General features: G+C 36.2%; 2 protein-coding genes across 3 annotated transcripts; both read left to right on the top strand.

Annotated features, from left to right (window-relative positions):
• The first annotated feature begins 5 nt into the window (after window positions 1-5).
• Window positions 6-9,928, top strand: tmem33 (transmembrane protein 33). Its single transcript, XM_038308023.1, has 8 exons — window positions 6-130; window positions 791-857; window positions 2,525-2,619; window positions 2,716-2,903; window positions 3,178-3,245; window positions 3,488-3,621; window positions 5,971-6,054; window positions 9,021-9,928. Exons 2-8 carry the CDS (start codon window positions 810-812, stop codon window positions 9,148-9,150), a joined length of 747 nt encoding a protein of 248 aa, XP_038163951.1. The 5' UTR covers window positions 6-130; window positions 791-809; the 3' UTR covers window positions 9,151-9,928.
• A 1,029-nt stretch (window positions 9,929-10,957) lies between these two features.
• bbs7 (Bardet-Biedl syndrome 7) lies at window positions 10,958-20,987 on the top strand. 2 transcript variants are annotated; one of them, XR_005282725.1, is made up of 20 exons: window positions 10,958-11,661; window positions 11,731-11,796; window positions 14,088-14,150; window positions 14,238-14,413; window positions 14,505-14,691; window positions 14,952-15,024; window positions 15,115-15,222; window positions 15,537-15,667; window positions 16,192-16,276; window positions 16,410-16,512; window positions 16,608-16,800; window positions 16,943-17,017; window positions 17,099-17,167; window positions 18,905-19,044; window positions 19,191-19,355; window positions 19,851-19,960; window positions 20,037-20,140; window positions 20,227-20,350; window positions 20,441-20,640; window positions 20,880-20,987. XR_005282725.1 is itself a non-coding variant. In XM_038308008.1 (19 exons), the coding sequence occupies exons 1-19, from the start codon at window positions 11,626-11,628 to the stop codon at window positions 20,572-20,574; spliced, it is 2,142 nt and encodes a 713-aa protein (XP_038163936.1). In that variant the 5' UTR covers window positions 10,958-11,625; the 3' UTR covers window positions 20,575-20,865. The 2 variants fall into 2 exon arrangements, 1 of the variants encoding a protein (XP_038163936.1); XM_038308008.1 differs by lacking the exon at window positions 20,880-20,987 and having other exon boundaries at window positions 20,441-20,865.
• The last annotated feature ends 91 nt before the right edge of the window (window positions 20,988-21,078 follow it).

Raw genomic sequence — 21,078 nt, 5'->3', positions numbered from 1 at the left:
CTGAACTATCGCGAGAGGTGATCTATCCTCTCAGAAGGTCAGCTGACCATTTCCTTCATACTGTAGTGACCCGGTGAGCTGCATGACACGGGGATATTCGACGCTGTGACGCCCTTTATTATATTTACATGTAAGATCACAAATATTTTTGTTAAGCTCTCTCGTGATGTGTGTGAACAGCCGCCTAGAATAGTGAGAGTAACGGGACTGCAGGTGGTAAGAAGGTGCTAAGTGGCTAACGTTAGCTAGGATGGGAACAGAATATTCTAGACCACCGTGTGCTGCTATTACGGGCTAAATTGCCTTTTGACGTTTTTGAGAATTTAAAACTAGAAATATTTAAGTGTTATTATTATTTTGTTTGCATATTTCTACCATTATTCTTGTTATTAATGGCCAGGCTCGCCAGTTAGCTCGATAACTCCTCATTAGCTTGTTCTACGGACAAATAAGATGTAATTATCAATGGTTAGTCTTTGTGATGGTGTCAAAACCAGCTTCCATTTTCAGTACACTTCTAAAACATCTATGTTCACCGTTACATGTGATTAATCTTATAATATTATACTTTCCTGGTGTGAGGCACAGTTTACAATGAAAGTGGCCATTTTTGATGAACATTGACAATTTAAGGAAAGCAAAATCGAAGATTCTGGTCATTTTAAGAGATTAACTCAGAGGAAGAATTATAATTTATGGGACGCTTTGGTTCTTTTGCTGAACCATTTTCAGTGATTGATTCCCAAGGGCTTTCTGGCTGTTAATGTTTTATTTATTTAATTTTTAACAGAGCGACTTCTAAGTGAAAGATGGCTGATAATAACCAAGGAACCCCTCCTCCCCAGCTTGGGCCTGTGGTAAGTTGCTTGGTTAGTCCTAATCTCAGTTTAAAATCTTACAGATTGACTTAGGCTGGTTTGAATAGGTCTGATACTGCAATCAAAAACTGTTCATGGCAAAACAATTGGATAATTTTGAAAGAGCATTGAGAAAATTTAATTTGCCCCCTGGTATGTGAAAGAAAATTAAGTTGAAAGTGCTTTAAATTAAGTTCTAGTTATTAATCAACCACATGCATTTTGAAATTAAGTGCATTTTAACATAATTAGCAAAATCCTTGGTTATTTTAAGGTCTCTCGATATACATAAAAAAAAAAAAAAAAAAAAAAATTTGTGTTGAAAGACCCAAACGATTGCATCATTCCAGAAGATTATTGAGGATTTATAAAAGGTTGATTTAAAATCCATGGATATGTAAAGAATATCTGGGATTTTTGCTTTGTTTTAATGGAGACTCCACCAAATTTCCGTCTTTTTCATGTTCAAAGTGTGTTGTTATTGGGCGGCAGTTAAAACCAGCCAGAACATCCGGCATGTGAGAGTGGAGTCCATCTCTTTTTGTGTCAATCTCTTGTTCAAACCCTAAAAGCTGTTATCACTGCTGCACTTTGAGAAAATGGAAATGTCTTGAGAGCTGTACAGAAGGAAATGACAAAGTTTGTCTAAATCTAAGAAAATCCCACCAAACCCTGATCTTCACAAAGCTAAATTTTGATTCTCCTTCTGTATTGATGTCAATCATGGAAGGGTGCAATCACCACTCCCGTCTCTAATTATACCAAAAGGGAAGATTCCAGCAATCAGGAACTCAGCCTGCAGATAGTCAGTAGGTGTTGCTATGGCTAAGGAACCATAGCAACCTACAGATGTTGCTAAGGTTAAATCAATATCATCATGTATACACAGACATCACATTTTACTCTTAAAAAAGGGGAAATGAAATGTTAAATATTAAAAATTAATTTAAAAATGATTTCATAAGAAGCGTATGCGTTAGATGCCAGGCTATGAGGCATTTAAGTTTAAAATCAATTCTCTGTTTACATTAAAATCTGAAAAAGTGTTACCAACATCGGCAATTCTCACAACCGACTTAATAGTTAATTTTTAATATTGCCGTAAAACTTTTTAATGAACAATGGATTTTGATGACTTTAACTTTAAATAGTCCTTAGGGTCAGAAAATTGTATATTCACTGAAAACAAAAGCAGCGTCATTGTGGTATAAAATAAAATATAATATTATCTAACCTTTGGTAAACAAATTACTCGGTTGTTTTGTTGAACTTGAAGAAGATGTTAGCCAAGTGGCTTAACTCGGACTCCAGCAAATAAAGTGTAACATCCCCAATGTAGTAATAATTAAATAAATCTTGTGTTACGTGTCTACTGGCTTTATTTTAATGTACATTTAATCCTTTTGATTAACATCAGTTACATCAAGCTGCAAAAAATAAAGCTTGAGATTAGTCATTTTTACATTACTTTGAAAGCAGTAAAGATGTTGCTGGAAAAATAAACTACTCTTGGATTAGGTAATATTTTTTATTTTTTTTTTTTGTCTCTTTTAGGTTCTCTCACCTACAATATGGAAAACTTTAATGTTTCACATATAACACCTTATTCATTCCTTGGTATGCATACATGTTTATTTAAAAATCCTTCATTTGTTTATTACCAACAGCAATTTTTAATGAGCAACAAGCTGGAGACTGCAATGTGGCTTTCACGTCTCTTCACGGTCTACTGCTCCGTAATGTTTATTCTGCCAATACTAGGGTGAGTTTACATTTTACCTCTATACAGTTCAACAGTTTAAGGGCCAATCCAGCATTAATAAACTTTGACTTAACATTGTTTCTTTTGTGTTTTCAGACCTCATGCAGCAGCAAACTTCTATCAGAGAGCCTTGTTAGCAAATGCCCTCACCAGTGCACTTCGGCTACACCAGAGACTCCCACGCTTTCAGCTGAGCAGAGCTTTTTTGGCCCAAGCTCTGCAGGAGGACAGCTGTCATTACCTGCTGTACTCGCTCATCCTGGTCAACTCTTATCCCATCACAAGTATCCTTTGATTTAAATGCAACAGACTTAAATTAGCAAATTATCTAAAGGTGCTGGTTTAAGAAACAATTTTACTTTTTTTTTTTTTTTTTTTTTTTTTTTTTGCAGCAGCAGCAGCAGCAGCAGAACAAACTGTGTTAACATATCATATGACTATATTTAGTTGGTCACACATTGTTTTAATGCAGCCATGTTTTTTTCTCAAAATCCTTTCAACATAGCATTGCTATTTAATCTGAAGAGCTTTTCTTTGGTCCTTAACATTCGTGTTCAGTGAGCATTTTCCCAGTTTTCCTATTTTCTTTGCTTCATGCAACCACCTACACAAAGAAAGTTCTTGATGTGAGTATACGTCGTTTATACTAGAAGGTCTAAAAAAGGTCATTAGAAGCAGACAGTTTTAATTATCTGTCTGATAAAGCAGCTGTCGCCTGGAGACACTATTTCTAACCATATATAAACGTAATAAATAGAAATGTGCTTGGTTTTATTTTAGTTTATTTCTGTTCCCCAATAAAAAGCATTTTTAGCACAGTGTTGTCATCAGTAATTGACTTCTTCTTTTTTTTTCTCTGTAACAACAGTCAATGGGACCAGGCAGCCTAATGTTCATCAGAAACCTCCTCGACCGACTAACAGCCAACCAGCAGAACATCCTGAAGTTTATCGCCTGTAATGAGATCTTCTTAATGCCAGCTACTGTTTTCATGCTCTTCAGGTAATACTAAAACTAATGGTGCTTTTTGTTTCCATATTACATATAATCTGTCTGATTGTATTTCATTATACAGTTAGGTTAGTGGTGCAACAATGAGATACTAGATAGCTATTTGTTTTACACAGACTTTAGTCATTTATGAATTCTCTTTACGAACCATGTCAGTATCCTTTCCAGCTTTAATGCTGAGTCATGAACTAGATCTATGACGCTGTTTTCATGAAAAGGAGTTTTTCTGTAAAACTGAAATAGAAATTATAATAGAACTTGATTGATCTCACAATGGAGAAATTAACTGTCTGCATTTAACCCATCGCCTTAGGGAGCAGTCTGCCTGAGTTTCACTAGTTAGCTATAAGGGGTCATTTTTAGTTGTAGTTTTAGATAATTATAATAATTGCTTAGCACCATTACTAATTGAAAACTTTGATCTTTATGCATATTGTCTAAAAAAAAAAAAAAAGTTGACCTGCAATTTGAGTGAGCTATAGATAACGTTTCACCAGTTCCAAAGATGGCATCTCTTTAGAAAAAGTGTTTCCCTTGAATACATTCAGCTTAATGTTATCTGCTGAGGTTCATTTGACTCTTTCACCGTTTTAATGAGACGTCCCTAAAGCAGGGAGGAGGAAAGGGCTTTTGCCATCTTGAATAGGAATGAAATGCCTAACACCAGCCTAACCCTTAGGACGATTCACACAGATTCATTCATGTGCATATTATGTTCTCCGTTATTAAAAGAAGCCAGTATAGTTGATGCAGTAATTCTCCCTGGTGCTGCAGCAGGACGGAAAGCTGTCCTTTATCAAATACTAAAATGCGATTAAAAGTCTACCCAAATTACCATGGCAACAGTGCTGTCAGGCTTTCACAGAAAGACATTGTCAACACACCTTGAGGGTGACCAACATTTTATTGAATGACTTTATTAAATCACTAAAGAAACCGTCTGAAAATAAAATGTTTATCAGCTAAAACCCATCTTCTTCCACAATGTTTCTATGAAGTCCAAAAGGCGCAGACAAGCTGCAGCACTGAGCCCAGGTACTTCTTAATGATCATAATGTTCTACAAATCAGTATTAACATGCGACACTATCAACACTATTCAGACATGTGAAGTCGGCTACACTTAATATTTAAATCAATGAAGTAACTATAAAATACCTTCAAGCCACTTCTCCAACAGAGGTTGAAGTCTGTTCCCAATGATACTAATCATTACAGATGCTGTTAGAGAATCATGTGCTGCAGGTTTTCTGTTCATAGACATGCTGTGTACATGAAGCCTCAGAAGAAACGGGCAGGAAATCCGACACAGGACGAATAAAATGAATCTGGTATATTTCTAGTGAATGTAACATGCCTAAAAAAGGAAAAGAAGAAAAAAAACATCAAATACAGTTCATTGAAATTGCCTTTCACTGTTTTGAGCATTTTCTCTTTTTAAACACTTAAAGGTGCTGTAGGAGATGTTCCAGTAGCTGTATTTTCAACATGGTTTCGAAACCACGCTTTCAAAACACATGAACACACATGCTGTCTGCAGCGCGTCTGAGCAGCTGAAGTAGCACTTCGCATGAAGCTGGCAGGGAGACAGACAACACTGATGATGCAGAGCGCTATGATCATTCCTCTGAAAAAGTTTAACACCTAAATTAACTTAAAATGCCGAAATCTACTGGCAGAACATGTTCGCTTTTATTATCCTGGTGCCTGCAGTTTGGATTACGTACATAAAAAAGGCCTTCCTGCCGCCGCGGAAAACCATGGGTTCGGCTGCTGGGCTTCCCGTTCTGGTCCAGTCAAAAAAAAAAAAAAAAAAAGTGTCCTCCTTTTCAGAAACCCTAATCTGGTCACCATAGGTGTGAACGTAGCATTTCAGTGGCTAGCATTAGGGGGGCGATTTGTTCAGGTGTCAGGGTATGTGCACAGGGGGAATGGTCAAGCAGACGACCATGATTGACGTGTAATGGAACCAGTCGTGTATAACTGACCGTCTTTTGTTAGTGGTTCTGGTTATTCATTGATTTGTCACTGTAGCAGGGATCATTTTGTTTAGTTTCACTTGAAAAAATGCATCAGATAATATTTCCTACTGCAGCTTTAAGAGCAATATTAGAAATCAGTCCTCAGGAGCCGATATCTTGTGAGTTTTTGTAGATTTTCAGGAAATCAGTTGTTCTGAAGTAGGGAAACCTTCAAAACATGCAGGACATCCGCCCTTGCGGACTGACTTGGAAACCCTGATACTCAGGTTTTCATCTTTTAGTGATGGTGTCTTTGAGTGATATTCTTTCTCATGCCCAAGTAGCAAATGCTAAAGTTGCTCCCTTTGTCTCTCTAACAGTGGTCAAGGAAGTTTGCTGCTACCTTTTATCTACTATCGATTCCTAACGCTGCGTTATACATCCAGAAGAAACCCATACTGCCGGTAAGTTGGTAAAAAAATATATGATGAACTTTCATTCAGGTGTAAGATATTGAATACATTTATTTGTTTACTTTATTGCAAAAATCTGAATTAATGTTTTATACAGTGTTTAACCATTACTAGTTTATTTAGAAGAATATTTGTTTTAAAATTGTTTGTTGAATTGTTCTTTCAGTTTTCAGTTCTTTCATTGTGTTATAATGATCATAAATGTGATGGACGTAACATTTTTTATGTTCTATATTCACTGTAAAAACAAAAGTTCATCATTTAATAGATTGGAGACTGTGACCTGACAGATTTCCATCACCACTAGGGGCTCCAGTGAGCATTTAAAGTTTAAATAAGACTAAGAAATGAAGAGCTTTAAATCTTCAACAAAGCTTTAGCAAAGCCTCATCCTCTCATAACTAGACATAGTCATGTATTATGGATGTAAAGGGAGGCTATTAATATCATTAGTGTGAGTGTAGGCTATACATTTGATTAAGGTGACCAGATTTCTGAAAGTTACTTATGGTCTGAAATAAAATGTCCTCCGCTCATAGATAGATAGAAATTAGGAAAGGTGAAATTAGGAAACTGGGACAGTGATGGTTTCATTTATTTTTACATATTTATTAATATTCAAACAATGAAAATCAAATGTAAGAGCCAGGAATGTGCCTCTCCACACTGTTAGTATTTCAGTTCAATTATGTAAGATTAATAAAATGAATAAATCAATTAGGTTATTAATAGAAAACTAAAACTGTGTCTCTGGGTTGGGGTGGAGGGTTTGTGGGTGTGTGGAGCAAGGCAAGGGTGGTTACCAGGGCTGTCCAGTTGTAAACAGGTTAGATAACCCCAAAATTAAACAGTTTGTCCATAAACAGCAATATAAGTGGCGCATGTGGCCTGCTGACTTAGCGACACCTTGTGGCAGCGGCATGTCACTGCCGCTGCCACAATGTGCCAGAGTTCCTGCCACTGAACTGCCAGCTTTGTGACTCCTTGTGACATTCACATGCCAGTGCTAGTCTGTGTGAGTTTCTTTTCCTTCTTGCCCTCTTCTGACTTCTTCCTGCTCTCTGCTTTACTTGTGTAATTATATTTTTTTCCTTCTCTGCATCTGTTCTGTCCATCAGTGTTCCTGTTTTCCTTCACTCCTATCAATCTTCTTTTTATCATTCTTCTTATCTTCTTTCTCTCTCCTCTTCTATCAAGCTTGACACTGTTGTAAAACAGAGACATAATATAATCACAATCCCTTCCAAAAACATTAGAATGCACATCATCTAAATATATAAGTTGTTAGCATTGATGACATGATATTGATTTAATACAGTTTTGCATTAAAATCATTTAAGGGGGCATAGCAGGAGGTTCAGTTATTAATCAAACAGGCTTATTTTTAACACTAGAAATCCCAAGGCTGTCATTTTGATGGTTCTGGGAATTTAAAGAGAAAGAACTTTATTTAAATTAATTATATGTTGGTCATGATCTTATTGGCTTTGTAACATTAAAAAAATTAGGATATTTTGATGGCAAAAATTAGTGTCAATGTACTAACAAGAAACACCAACTTTCCCGAATATATAAAGAAAAATAAGAAAAGTGCTTCTATAAGCAAGTCAGGAAAAACACACACATTTATTTTTGGTACAACATAACCTTAGAGACATTAATGCTGATACTGGCCCTTTCATTTTTTAGTTTATAAACCTAAATATAATTGTTAAAGCTGAAGTCTAAGTTTTTAAAAATCACTTTTTTGTCATATTGGCTAAAACTGTCCCTATGCCCAGACAGCAGTACATGTGATATGTAACCTGTGAAAAAAACTGCTTCAATTGGTACCGCCTACTGCCTGTATTTCATTCTGGAAAGAATAATTCGGGACGAGCCAAAACAACCAATCACAGCCAGAGGAGCGTCTGATGGAGTGTCAATCACAGCTCACACACGCTGAATCCCGCCCCCCCTTCTGGTCGCATGCGGTAGCCGCAGATGCAGTGAGAGGGGTGGAGCTTGGAGGTGGGGCATGAGTTAAGCAGAGAGGGTGGGGGAGTGGCGTGAAACCTGTTTTTCTTCAAATTTTCAGTCGAAGTCTGCTCTCTTCTCAATGTTACAGACTACAGCTTTAACTAGGCTTATCAACTTTTTAACTTTTCAATTGGCTTTCTACCTTCTTTTTTTTTCTTGACTTGTTCACTTTTTTTCTACTTAATTTACAGTAGGTAATATATCAACCATGTAGCAGTATCTTTGCTGAATGGCTGGATATAGATCTTGTGCTTGTAGACCTCACTGAGGGATGAAGGGAGAACCAATTTGTAATGGGTATGCCAGTCATCAAAAACACTAACTTGCCCTATAAAGGGTTAACTGACTTTTCCTCTTTGTATATTTCCTTCATTTTTACATATTTGTTTTATTTTTATATAAAATAGAAACGTGAAAACTAAATATGGTTAATTTTACCTCAATCTCCCACAGCTGTAATTTTGACGGTTATATTAGTTTCATTTTTAAATTCTTCCCGACGAGAACTAGTGAGCTAAACATCGCTCTTTGATGACATAAACTTGACTAGTCATGGGTTTGAGTTTTAGTTGAAGGGATGAGACTGAATAAAAACAGCGGGTGTTTTGTCAGTCGATGCTAATATATTGTACCATATTCAACGATGGCTTTAGGTTAATGCCTTCGTACATGAATTTCAGAAAACTGATCCTAAAAACACCCTGAATTTGATGTCAACTGCAGTGTGGGAACCCTGGTTATTACATACAGTAAAAAATAATTACAAATTAATAAGAATACTGAAAGGTCAAATGTTGTCTTATAAATGGTTTTCCTGTCTAAATGGGTGTTTAACTGGAAGCAAATATACTGCATACTGTTTAAGAAGTGTACGTTAATTTGTCTTAAAGAAATGGCTTATGAGATAATTTTTTTAACACCTCATCTTCTGTCTCTAGCACCTTGTTCACAGAGCTGCGGATTCTTCTGGAGCATTTTATTATGAAGCCTTCCTGTCCTGCTTTTTTGAGAAGGATGTGCCTCAGCAGCATCGCCTTTGTCAGCCGTCTGGCCCCCACAGGCGTCTGATTAGACTACACAGAAGTTGTTCCAGTTTTCATTTTCAGCCGTTTATGATATGACTTAAACTATGAAGGGGACAGACATTTCCATCAATGGAAGAAAGCTTTTTTGAATGTCAACTATTCTGTCTGACCTCCCTTTTTTACCTGTATATTGACGACAAGCCAGTAAAGCACTGAAGTCTCTTAGTGATATTTTTTTCTGTTTCTGGAAATTCACTGTTTCATGTTGGCTGAGCAGAACAGATATCTGGTGCACTCTGTACGATGGCTGTTTTTTTTTTTTTTTTTTTACTTTCATGTCATTATTTATTCATAAAATTGTTTATTATGTGATGACACATAACATTCTAAGATTATAGAGACTTGAAGCATGAATACTTTTTTTTTTTTTTGAGAGATGTACTTTTGTTTGCAACTTCTACATTTACATACTGTCTGAATGCCTCCTCCTCCTGACATAAGTACCATCAATTAATATTCTTAAGTATGTAGCTATGTCGTCCAAATGATTGTTTAGCTGGGATAATATCTGCTGTATTTTTAAGAATATTTTAAGGTATCATAGTTTTTTGTTGTAGGATTTGTTTGAAATCATTTGCACAATGCATGTCATCCTTACATCATTTTTAACCACAGCTTATTGATGTTGCCATAGGTTCTTCTCCTCAATGCCTGTCACTTTTTTCATATATGATGTGCTTGTATGCCTACAGAGACGCCACATTTTTATGACAAGAATGAAGTTAAATATTAATAGTTTCTGATTGTGCAGTTGACTTTTAGCAGATCTCAATTACTGAGTCTATCAATTTCTTTATTCCTACACTTCTTATTCAAAGAGCATACAGGTTTTTTTTTTAATACAATTTATTCTTACCAAAAGGCAAATTTAACCTAATTAAAAGATGCATATTAATTAAACAGTACTGCATTTTCTGAACATTTAAGTTAATTACTATGCCTTGTAGCTAATACAAATCTAAAATACTAAACGTTTGCTAAACTAACAGCTCTCAAATGTTTCCTGACCTCTTTTTTTTTTATCTCAAAAAATACATTGGACCACTTCTAACAGTCAAGTCAAAGTAAGACTTCTATCTATGATTCTGGAGTTTCTAAGCCCGGTGTATTTTTTTCTTCCACGTTACAGTTTGTGTGTACTGTACTGCAAAAAACGAACTTCTTTAAACTGGCACTTACACTGAAAAAAATGCCACCGTTTTTGGCATTTACTTAATCATATTTAGTTACTTTACCACAATTGTTTCGTGTTAGCAGGGTAGGATATAAAACAATTGTGTTAAAGTAACTAAGTATGATTAAGTAAATGCCAAAAGCGGATGCATTGTTTTTTGCTTTGTTTTTTTGAGTTTAGCCTACTCTCTATAAAGGACTAACGTGCTAGAACTTTCATGTAAGCTCACTGTTCCCAGTATTATGGAGATAACGGGCCCTTTTCTTTATGAAAACCCTTATTACTGTTATGCAATGTTCTACTTTTCATGATTTTTTGTTGATTTCTTTGCCTAACTCACAATCTTTTCACTTAAAAGGAATAAGCACTTTGAACAATTAATAGTATGAAAGAATCTATCTTATGTTTAACTTTTTTTGTTCACAAAAAATACACATTTTAAATGAGAATGCAAAAATGTGGATAAGAAGTAAAAAGATGAGAATTACGACGAATAACTTATACATTTAAACAAAACAAGCCCAGAACCAATCAGCATGCAGTGTTTATCTCTCAGGTCTACTTTAAGCCAATGAAATTGCAGCTTAGAAAAAAACACAGGAAGTCAACGTTGCCATGGCGACGTTAGTTGGGGTTGTACTAGTGGTGGGAAGCTCGGCTCATTTTTAGAGATCCTGTTCTTTTGCCTCAGCTGGTATAGCACAGCCGAATTTTTCGACCCCCTAACGACAGAGCCGTGGATATAGGATTGTATTTTATTGTCTTACCAATTTTATATTTACTCTTCGGCTTTGATTCAGGCTCTGTCTGCAAACGAACAAAGCGAGCAAACGGCAAGAAGAAAATGCGAACTACCTTTCCGATTCATTTTCAAGTAACATCTCTCTAAAGCGAATCTTTAGCGAATGGCACATGGACAAAGCATATCGTTGTCAATTTCTCTTCAATATTAACCTTAAATAGGGCTTTAACTCTTTTATCGGACAAAAATGATTAGTTTCGCTTAGTGTTGCTCTTTCGGTGGCCTTAGGACTTATATATGCTCAATGATTGAGACAGCTGGCAGCTAATCGTGTTAGTCAATTAGCTTGCTAGCTAACGTTAGCACGTCGAGGTAATCCTTTTGCTTAAAGTAATCCCAACCTTGAAGAATTCGTCGTTCTTTTTTTATTTAGTTACAAAGAAGAACACACTATTCTTAAAAAAAAAAAAAACATACGTCATCTGATTTATATTAATAGCTGGAATCCTATCTAAAATACTTGCTTGAGATATTAAAAGAAGATGGAGCTCAACCTACATAGAGTTGATTATACTCAGGTAAACGCTACTTCTGTTTTCCCCTACTAAACTGAAATGAATCCTTAATTGTGTGCTGTGCTCTTGCAGGTTGGTGTGACATCACAGAAAACAATGAGGTTACTTCCAGCTTTGGGGAAAAAAGCAACCCAAAAGGTATATTGCTGGGAAAAAAAACGTTAAATGTTACTAAGAAGTTAGACAACCACCCTAAAATATAACATTGCACAGATTCTTAGAAAAACATAATCTCTACAGATAAGTATATGCACCACATATTCAACACATGACCTGTGGCACACATAAAAAAAAAAATATTTTATTTATTTGCTGCATGATAAAGTATCTTCTAATAAACCATAAACATCTTACCTGTCAAACTGTCATTTTGGTATTACCATAGGTTTAAGGCAAGGTAAGAAAAGTTTATTTTTATGGGTCTTATTGACACGATGTGTAAAAGAAATAATATACAGTAGAATAATAAAAGCAAAATAAAGCAAAGAAAATAAATCACTTAACAGCCTGAATAATGAAAGTAATATAAACAGAATGTGTTTCTTTGTGCTATGATGATTGAAACAAACTGCAGATCTAAATTGTCTGTTTTCTGTATATTTTCTATGACTGCGTCATTCACAGGTTAAAGTTAAGTGACTTAACCAACAAACTCCCTCATACAGAAAAAAATAAATAAAACACTTCCTCACCCATTGCGGGAGGTCTTCCCCCCTTTTTCCTCCAAACTTGGGTCCTCTACCAGAAGCCTGGTAGCTTAAGGGTTCTGCGCAGTATCTTTGTTGTTTCTAGAACTGCACTCTTCTAGACTGAGAGGTCACTGCCCCCAGTTCCTCTATGACCACAGGTATCACTGATGGCTTGACCTTCTAGGTTTTCTCCAGCCCTTCTCTGAGCCCCTGGTATTTCTCTAGTTTTTCATGTTATTTTTTCCTGATGGTGCAGTCACTTGATATTGCTATGTCAACCACAATGGCTTTCATCTGCTTTTTGTCTACCGCCACTATAATATCTGGTTGGTTTGCCATTACCATTCGGTCCGTCTGTATCTATAAGTGCCACATGATCTTGGCTTGATCCTTCTCTACTACCTTTAGAGGTGTTTCCCCCTGTGACCTTGGGGTTTCCACCCCATACTCTGCACAGATGTTCCTGTTAGGGTTGTCACGATACTAAACTTTTCAACTCGATACCGATACTTAGGAAAATATTCGATACTCGATACCATTTTCGATACCACAAGGATAAAAACAAAGACTCCAAAATTCTACAGAAATATTTTCATTAATAAATAAAATACAATAAATAAATACAATAAAGGTTGTATGCTGTGCACAATATTAAGCAAGCTTGATAAAAAACTTATAAAATTAAAATTAAGTGTTCCTTCCTTGGCTATGCTTTGCACACATAAAATGACACTAGCCAAACCGGTTAAGAAACAAAAATAATTCTCAGCTGCACCTGTTACAAAAAAAAGTCTGAAACTGAAAAGTGCACAGAATTATTCAATCACACAGTGTTCTGAAAGTGCATTTTCCTCTTCTGCACTTTAGATGAATGACTGCTTAGGTGCCACTGGTGGTGGCACAGTATCGATACTTTTAAAAACGAGTATTGTATCCGGATACAACATTTCAGTATCGATACTTTTTTGAGTATTGATACTTTTGACAACCTTAGTTCCTGTACACTATTCCAGCCACTTGGTTATGACGCTCCATGTAAGCTTTCCTTGCCAGCATCTTACACCCTGCAGTTATGTGCTGGATTGTCTCAGGGGGCTTGTTGCACAGGCTGCAACTTGGTTCTTGTCTGGTGTGGTAGATCTGGGCCTCTATTGCTCTGAGGCATAAGGCCTGCTCCTGTGCAGCCATGGTGAGTGCCTCTGTAATGTCCTTAAGTCCGGCTTCGTCTAGCCATTGGTAGGATTTCCTGATATCTGCCGCTTCGATTATGTTCTGGTGGTACATCCCATGTAGGGGCTTATCCTCCCTTGACGGAGTCTCTGACACCTCATCTTCTGTTCCCCAATGTCTGAGACATTCAGTGGGGATGTCGTCTGTTGAAGCCTTGTCCTTGATGTACTTATGGATCTTGGATGTTTCATCCTAGATAGTGGCTCTTACACTCGTTAGTCCTCTGCCTCCTTTCCCTACGGCTGGCGTACAGTCTCAGGGTACTAGATTTGGGGTGGTAAATTGACGAGGTACAACTTTGGGAAGAAAAAAAAAATAATAATATATATATATATATATATATATATATATATATATATATATATATATATATATATATATATATATATAAAATAGGAATTGAACAACAAATAGCCAGTTGGTCAGTATTTATGACTGAAAAGTTGTTAATAATACTAATAATACTAAAGTATCCCATTATTTTTTGCTGTGGTTTGTGTTGTGTACCAGGTTGCCATAGCTGATCATGATGGTGTAATTACATGTTTTGGGATGAAAAGGGGGGAAGCTGTGGTGAGTTAAATTTTTTTTTAAACGATTTAACTGTTGTTGAATCCAGAAAAGTCACATGTACAGTAAAGTGTCTTGTTTTTTTTTTAGCCCGTCTTTAAATCACTCCCTGGACCAAAAATATCCAGAATGGACCTTGGAGGTGCAGTGGGAACTCCACAGGAGAAGATCTTTGTCTGCTCTGGTTCACAGGTTCGAGGATTCACTAAGAAAGGCAAACAGTTCCTCACCTTTGATGCCAACCTCACAGAGAATATTAACGCCATGTAAGAACCGTCTTACTCCATTTGCCTGACTTCTATAGTACTGTGTGACTTGAAACTATGTGAATTATATAATGGCGATGTTTTTTTCTAGGAATGTCTCAGGAGCGGACCTTTTTGTGTGTGCAAGTTACATCTACAACCACTACTGTGACTGCAAGGACCAAGACTACTTCCTTTGTGGAGACAAAATTAATGATATCACATGTTTATCCTCTGAAAAACTTCCTCACCTCCTTCCTGTGTTGGCTTGCCAAGATCGAGTTCTCAGAGTCTTACAGGTAATTCAAACTTATATAAAGTTCTAAAAGTATTTAGCTGGATGATTTTCATTTTTCAGTGGGGAAAACATTTCTTCATGGAGAACTAATACCCAAATGAATCATGCTTATAACAGGGCTACCTTTGAATTATTTAATTTAAGCATTCCATTTAAATAAATTATCTTTTAACCCTTCTGCTCTAACTTTATTTGAGCTATTGCATCAGACTGATGAGCTTACCGGTACTCTGAAGTGATTTAATCAAACTCTAACTTCAGGGATCTGAACTTGCTTATGATGTTGAAGTTCCTGGCCCTCCATCTGTTCTGGAACTTTATAATAAAAATGGAGGTAAGTCAGCTTTTAGTCTACTTTTGAAATTATAAATCATACCAATTCTAATCTGAAGAAAATACAACACAATGTCTTTTTTTGCTTCAGGGGAGGAAGTCCTATATGGAACCACAGATGGAAAAATAGGCCTGGTTCAGATCACAGACTGTGCTGCTGCAACCAAATGGGAAATTGAAAATGAAAAAAAGAAAGGAGGTATAATTGATATAAAGAGCTGATCAGAATTAAATAGTCATCACTGGGATGAGGGTCGTATTTAACCTTTAATGATTTATTGATTGTAAATCTTGCAGCTTCATCTTTTGTAAATCAGAATTAAGTGAAATTGCTGGAATTTATTGTGGATCAGTATTCATGAAAATTATACGCGTAACCTTTAAAAAAATAGTTTAAAATAAACATGACCTACTGCATGGTGACTGAATGCACACTTCTTTTTTTAATACAGACTGTATTCTTGTCTGGTCTACATCTAAAAGCACCAAAACTCTTTTTCTTTTGTCCATCAGGAATTCTTTGCATTGATAACTACGACATCGTTGGAGATGGAGTGAATGATATTCTGGTTGGCAGGGATGATGGGACAGTGGAAGTGTACGGTTTTGACAGCTCCAATGAGCCAGTGCTACGCTTTGAACATGTGAGTTTTTCTCTGGTAGAATAAGGATGCCTTTACTCCTTCTAGTTCGTTTGTTTTTCCTAAATAGAAGATGCCTTTGAAAAACTTTGTCATGAAGGCATTTCTATACATTATCTTATGAATTATGATATGATCAAGGCTTTCCAAACTGCATTTACTATTGCTATGTGTGTGTTAACTTTGCACCTCTGTAACTTAAATGCAGTTTTTATTGATTTTCTGATGTAGTGACATACACAACACTAACTAGTGAAGGCGCAATCATCAGTTTAACCACCAGCAGGTTATTTGAGGATCGATAATTATGGAAGATCATTGGGTTAGCAACGTGTGCTCAGCTGGGTGTCAAAATAATTTTCTATGCTTAAGATTGGAGGCAATAAATCCCTTATTTAATATATTTTCGGGGAAGTAAAAGCTTCTAATGTGGCGCCAAACTTATTTCACAATATTTTGCTTCAAACTCATTCATATTCATTATTGCTGACAGATTCCCTAATTTATAGTGACATTTTTACTTTCAGGTATTAACAGAGAGCGTAACCTCCATCCAAGGTGGCTGTGTGGGGAAGGAGTCTTATGATGAGGTCTTAACCGCCACCTATACAGGTTGGAAAAGATTTCATTTTCCTTCAGATATTAAACGACAAAAACAAAACATTTCCCAAAATTACATTTTCAATTAGTCCAAAATCTGTTTGGACTCAGTAGTTGTATCATTGAATGCTGCCTGCCTCTTCAGGATGGGTGACTGGGCTAACCACTGAGCCCCAGAGGGCTGAGGCTGCAGCAGGAGACGAGGTCAGGATGAGCAAAGAGACTCAGTCTAAAATAGAAGCACTCAGGTACGAGCACCGCTCTGTATTTATGAGGCCACTGCTGTAAGGTAAAATCAGACTTCAGCGCACATTTGTTTCTCAGTCATACCGTTGCCTTCTAGGGCAGAGCTCGAGCAACTGCAGATTAAAGTCCTTCAGGGTCGTGAGAATTACCAACAGACCAGTCAGTCCAGCACGGCCGTCTCTGCCGTGCCCATCTTCAACATTAATGACAAGTTCAACCTCTGCCAGGATGACGCCAGCTACAGTCTCACTCTGGAAGTGCAGACGGCCATTGACAACCTGCTCCTGCAGGTATTTGTGAAAGTCATGCACATCTGATACAATAAACCAAGATTCTGTATTTTACATAGAGGGACTCTAAATCCTACAATCTTGTTGCAGACGTAAAGAAGCAGCATGCATGTTGAATTTAGTTCCTTTCTTTTCCTTTCAGAGCGATGTCCCCATAGACCTGTTGGATGTAGATAAAAACTCAGCTGTTGTCAGTTTCAGCGAATGCGACTCAGAGGTGGGCTCTACACAGTGTAAAGTTAGTCACAGCTGTAGACCTGCTCTGCCTTTAGACGTCTGACTGAACATTTGTTTCCAGCAACCTAATGGAAACTTCCTTCTGGCCACATACAGATGTCAGGCCAACACAACCAGACTTGAACTTAAGGTAACTATTACATTTAAGTCTTTTACAGATGAAGCAGGTAAGTTTTTTTTTATTAAGACTCTGTGATTATGAAAAATTCTATTTGTCCATTGGTTTGATAAATTATTACTAACCCCATTAACTTTTCAAAACATTTTTTTCACATAGCAACGTCAAATTTGAATGAATTAATTTTATATGATTATGACTGTGAAAGAGGACTACATTTAGAAAAAAATATTTACAAATAAAAAAAAGAAAAGTGTAGGGTGCATTTATATTCAACCCTGCTCAAATCCTTTTTATAACCGCGTGATTGCTTTGCTGCAGCAGGTCTTTGTTGTACGTCTCTATCAGCTCTGCACAACAACACATTGAAAATTTAAGTAATGCTTTAGGCTCAGTCAAATTTGGCGGAGAGTGTCTATGATGATATACTTTAAAGTGTTGCCACAGATTCTAAGTTTTTATTTCAGAATCACTTTGGTTACCAAGAACAATAAAAACGTTCAATGTTGCACAGTTGGGAATTCATGTGTGACGGTGAAAAAACAAGTCAACAGGACAGAATTAATTAATTAAGCTGTACAGATTGAAGAGACAAAAACAATTATTTATTAATAATAAAGGTATATGCGGTTGAAAATAAGAAGGTCAAGATAAGGAAAATAACAACAGCCAGTTTACAGAACAGTGGGAAAAACTGTACAATAAGCATGATTGTAGGAACAAATACTTCCTGGGCAGGTAAGAAACCGGCAAATAGTCATTAGCATCTGGAGAAAATAACATTATTTGGATTCATTAAGCAGGTTTAGAGAAAAAGAAACTAATTCTTGATCAGATCAACACCCTGTGTATCCACAAGCTTATTGCTAAACACACTAGGCCTGTTGGGAGCAGCAGAGATTTTAAAGTCTATTCTAAATGCTTCCATCTCTAACCAGCTGCATCTGTTGTGTCTATTTAAAAAAAAGACAAGTTTCATTGTAATTATGAGGTCACAACGCAAACAGTGACTCCACCCTCTAGTGATTGATAGATCTACAATCTTCTGACAAAGCATCTTGGAGACAAATGAATGCAGGTGCAAAAAATTTGTAACTCTACCACATAATCATTATAATTAAAAAGCTGAAAAAGAGAATTGACTCCTAGGGAATCGCTCCGAGTTGGTACTAGTGGAAAAGTGGCACAAAAGAAGCTATGAGGAAGATTTACAGAAGTGCTCCTTTGTACATCTAAGATGCAGTAATCTGTCACTGAAGGAATTCTCCAGAAACAGTCATGCTATATTTCTACAGTCCTTAGCAAAACCTGCTATTTTTCTTTAGATTGTTTTACTGCCTGTTAAAAATCCTAGAACGCAAAACCTCTGTGGAGATTTGGAGAAATTTTTTTTCTTTTTTTTTTTTTTATATTGTCATTACACTTTTACAAGTACAGAGCAACAAATTTAACTTTAATCTAACTTTATCTTCATTTCACCCATTCCCTTGGAAGGCGATGGGCTTCCATTGTGCGACGCCCGGGGAGCAGTGTGTAGTTAAGGGTCTTTGCTCAGGGACCCAGAGTGGCAGTCTGTGGGAGTGGGTTTCGCACTCAGAACCTGAGCATTCCAAGCTCTATGCCCTAACTACTAGGCCGCCACTCCCTGTGAAATGCTGTGAAATAAAAATAAAAAATGTCAATTAAATATTAACATGTGATTCTTTGTACTATACAGCCAAGCAATAAGGTGTTTTATTCCCAATTCAGGTGAGATCCATTGAGGGACAGTATGGAACCTTGCAGGCTTATATCACACCCAGGCTGCAGCCTAAGACCTGCCAGGTTCGGCAGTATCAGATCAAGCCGCTTTCCCTCCACCAGCGGACACACAGCATAGACCCAGACAGGTAAAGGTTCAATACGGGAGCATCAAATAACTATTTAACTGATTGAACACATGAATGTAAAATGTTGGGATGCAGTCCATTTTCAAAACAGCATTGATAAAATTGAATGTTTCACTGAAGAAGATCTGTGTGCATTTCTGTTTCAGGCCAATGAACCAGCTCAGTTTGGTTGGGCAGTTCAGTTTTGCAGAGATTCACTCCTGGGTGGTTTTCTGTTTGCCAGAGGTGCCTGAAAAAACGCCTGCTGGGGAGAGCGTTACGTTCTACTTCCAGAACACTTTCCTCGGCACACAGCTGGAAGCAGCTTACTGGTAAACTTGGGCATAGACCTCCACCCTATTAGTATTTGTATTGTGACTATTTCTCTTCATAAATGACAAAAGAGTGAGCAGTTAAAAGAATCTGCTAATCCCATTCAGAATCAGAATGAAGTTAATTGCCAAGTAGGTTTTTTATATACCGTGTATATATATATATATATATATATATATATATATATATATATATATATATATATATATATATATATATATATATATATATATATATATATATATATATATATATATATATATAAATATATATAACATACAATATACTATATGCAATATATGGTACATAGCTAAATACAACAACACTTCTGTGTCCTATCTAAGATATATTTTTCTCTACAAAATAAAACAAAACAATAAAATATATCAACACCCTTATAGTGAATGCATACTTTTTCATTTGATAATTTAAAGTTGTGCTTTTTAATTTTTAAATGAATTTTATTAACTACATGTCTGATTTGATTATTTCAGCAAAGGGGAGGGTCACTTTAAGTCGGACAACATTTCTACCATCTCTATACTCAGAGATGTCCTCTCTAAAGAGGCAACCAAAAAGAAAATTAATCTAAATATTTCATACGGTAGGTTCACTATTTCTCCCTGATCTTTCTTCTGTATTGATCAAGAAAAAAAAGAGTAGTTTTTTGTATCTACCAGATATAAATGAAGATTCTGTTGGGCACACTCTTCGGATGATCCATCCAAAGCTGGAATACCAGTTACTGCTGGCTAAGAAAGTTCAGCTTATTGATGCTCTCAAAGTGAGTTTTAGTTAAATGGCAACATATTCCATCAATGTTCAGGCATTCATTACCTGGTCTCTTATCCTTTCTCCTGTGGTTTTAAGGAACTCCAGGTCCATGAGGGGAATGCTGATTTCCTGATCCCAGAGTATCGCAGCATCTTGGACGAGTCTGCCGATCTTCTGGAGGAGTACAAGAAGCAGCCAGCACATCTTGAAAGGCTCTATGGTAGAGTCATGATATGTTTTGCTTTGAGTGAATTCTAATGGTATTTGTCATTTGGGTTGCAGTCATTTATTTTGTTTATCCTTCCTGCAGGAATGATCACTGATCTTTTTATCGACAATTTCAAGTTCAAGGGGCAGAATGTGAAAACAAAGGTGTCATCATTGCTGGAGATTCTTGATAATTATGATTTGGATTCCCTGTTGGACTTTTTCAGTGAGCCGTGAAGCCAAACTGAACTTTTTATTTTCTAGCTGCTTTGTTAAACAAAACTAATGTTGAAATAAGTATTTTATTGTACTCAGAAAGTACTTATGTTAATAGAATATTGATGTTGTAGGATTATAAAATGTTAATTCATATTTTGGTATGGCTTGTAAAACTAGTATATCCTGATCAATTATAAATTATTAAAGGATATGTTTGATGTTGATGTAACACGTTCAACAATTCAAAAGAAAAAGCTGTCTGCAATAATATTGGATTATATTCAGTATGCAATAAAATCAATACATGCTAAATGCTAGTTATGTATATGCATATGTTTGTGTGTATATCTGTCTGTATGTGTATAAACATTAAAGCCCCCATTAAAGAAAATGATAAATTCACATTAGTAAAATACGATTTTGTAAAATAATTTTTTTTAAATATTTTTATTTAAAAAATATTTCTTAAAAAAAGAACAATACCAGACAAATAACCAACATTCCTGTCAACAAGTGCTGAAG

This window comes from Cyprinodon tularosa, unplaced genomic scaffold (genome assembly GCF_016077235.1).
Source record: "Cyprinodon tularosa strain WSP-4 unplaced genomic scaffold, ASM1607723v1 ctg117, whole genome shotgun sequence".
Classification (NCBI taxonomy): Eukaryota; Metazoa; Chordata; class Actinopteri; order Cyprinodontiformes; family Cyprinodontidae; genus Cyprinodon; species Cyprinodon tularosa.
The sequence above is the reverse complement of the archived record's forward strand: the minus strand, read 5'-3'. Positions and strand labels throughout refer to the sequence as shown.

Bases quoted from the DNA above. Each gene is read 5' to 3' on its own strand.
- bbs7 (XM_038308008.1), top strand. From the start codon at position 11,626: ATGGAGCTCAACCTACATAGAGTTGATTATACTCAG. The intron at 11,797-14,087 runs GTATATTGCTGG...GTTGTGTACCAG, and splicing joins GGAAAAAAGCAACCCAAAAG to GTTGCCATAGCTGATCATGA. The intron at 16,513-16,607 runs GTACGAGCACCG...GTTGCCTTCTAG, and splicing joins TCTAAAATAGAAGCACTCAG to GGCAGAGCTCGAGCAACTGC.
- tmem33 (XM_038308023.1), top strand. From the start codon at position 810: ATGGCTGATAATAACCAAGGAACCCCTCCTCCCCAGCTTGGGCCTGTG. The intron at 2,620-2,715 runs GTGAGTTTACAT...TTGTGTTTTCAG, and splicing joins TTTATTCTGCCAATACTAGG to ACCTCATGCAGCAGCAAACT. The intron at 3,622-5,970 runs GTAATACTAAAA...TCTCTCTAACAG, and splicing joins ACTGTTTTCATGCTCTTCAG to TGGTCAAGGAAGTTTGCTGC.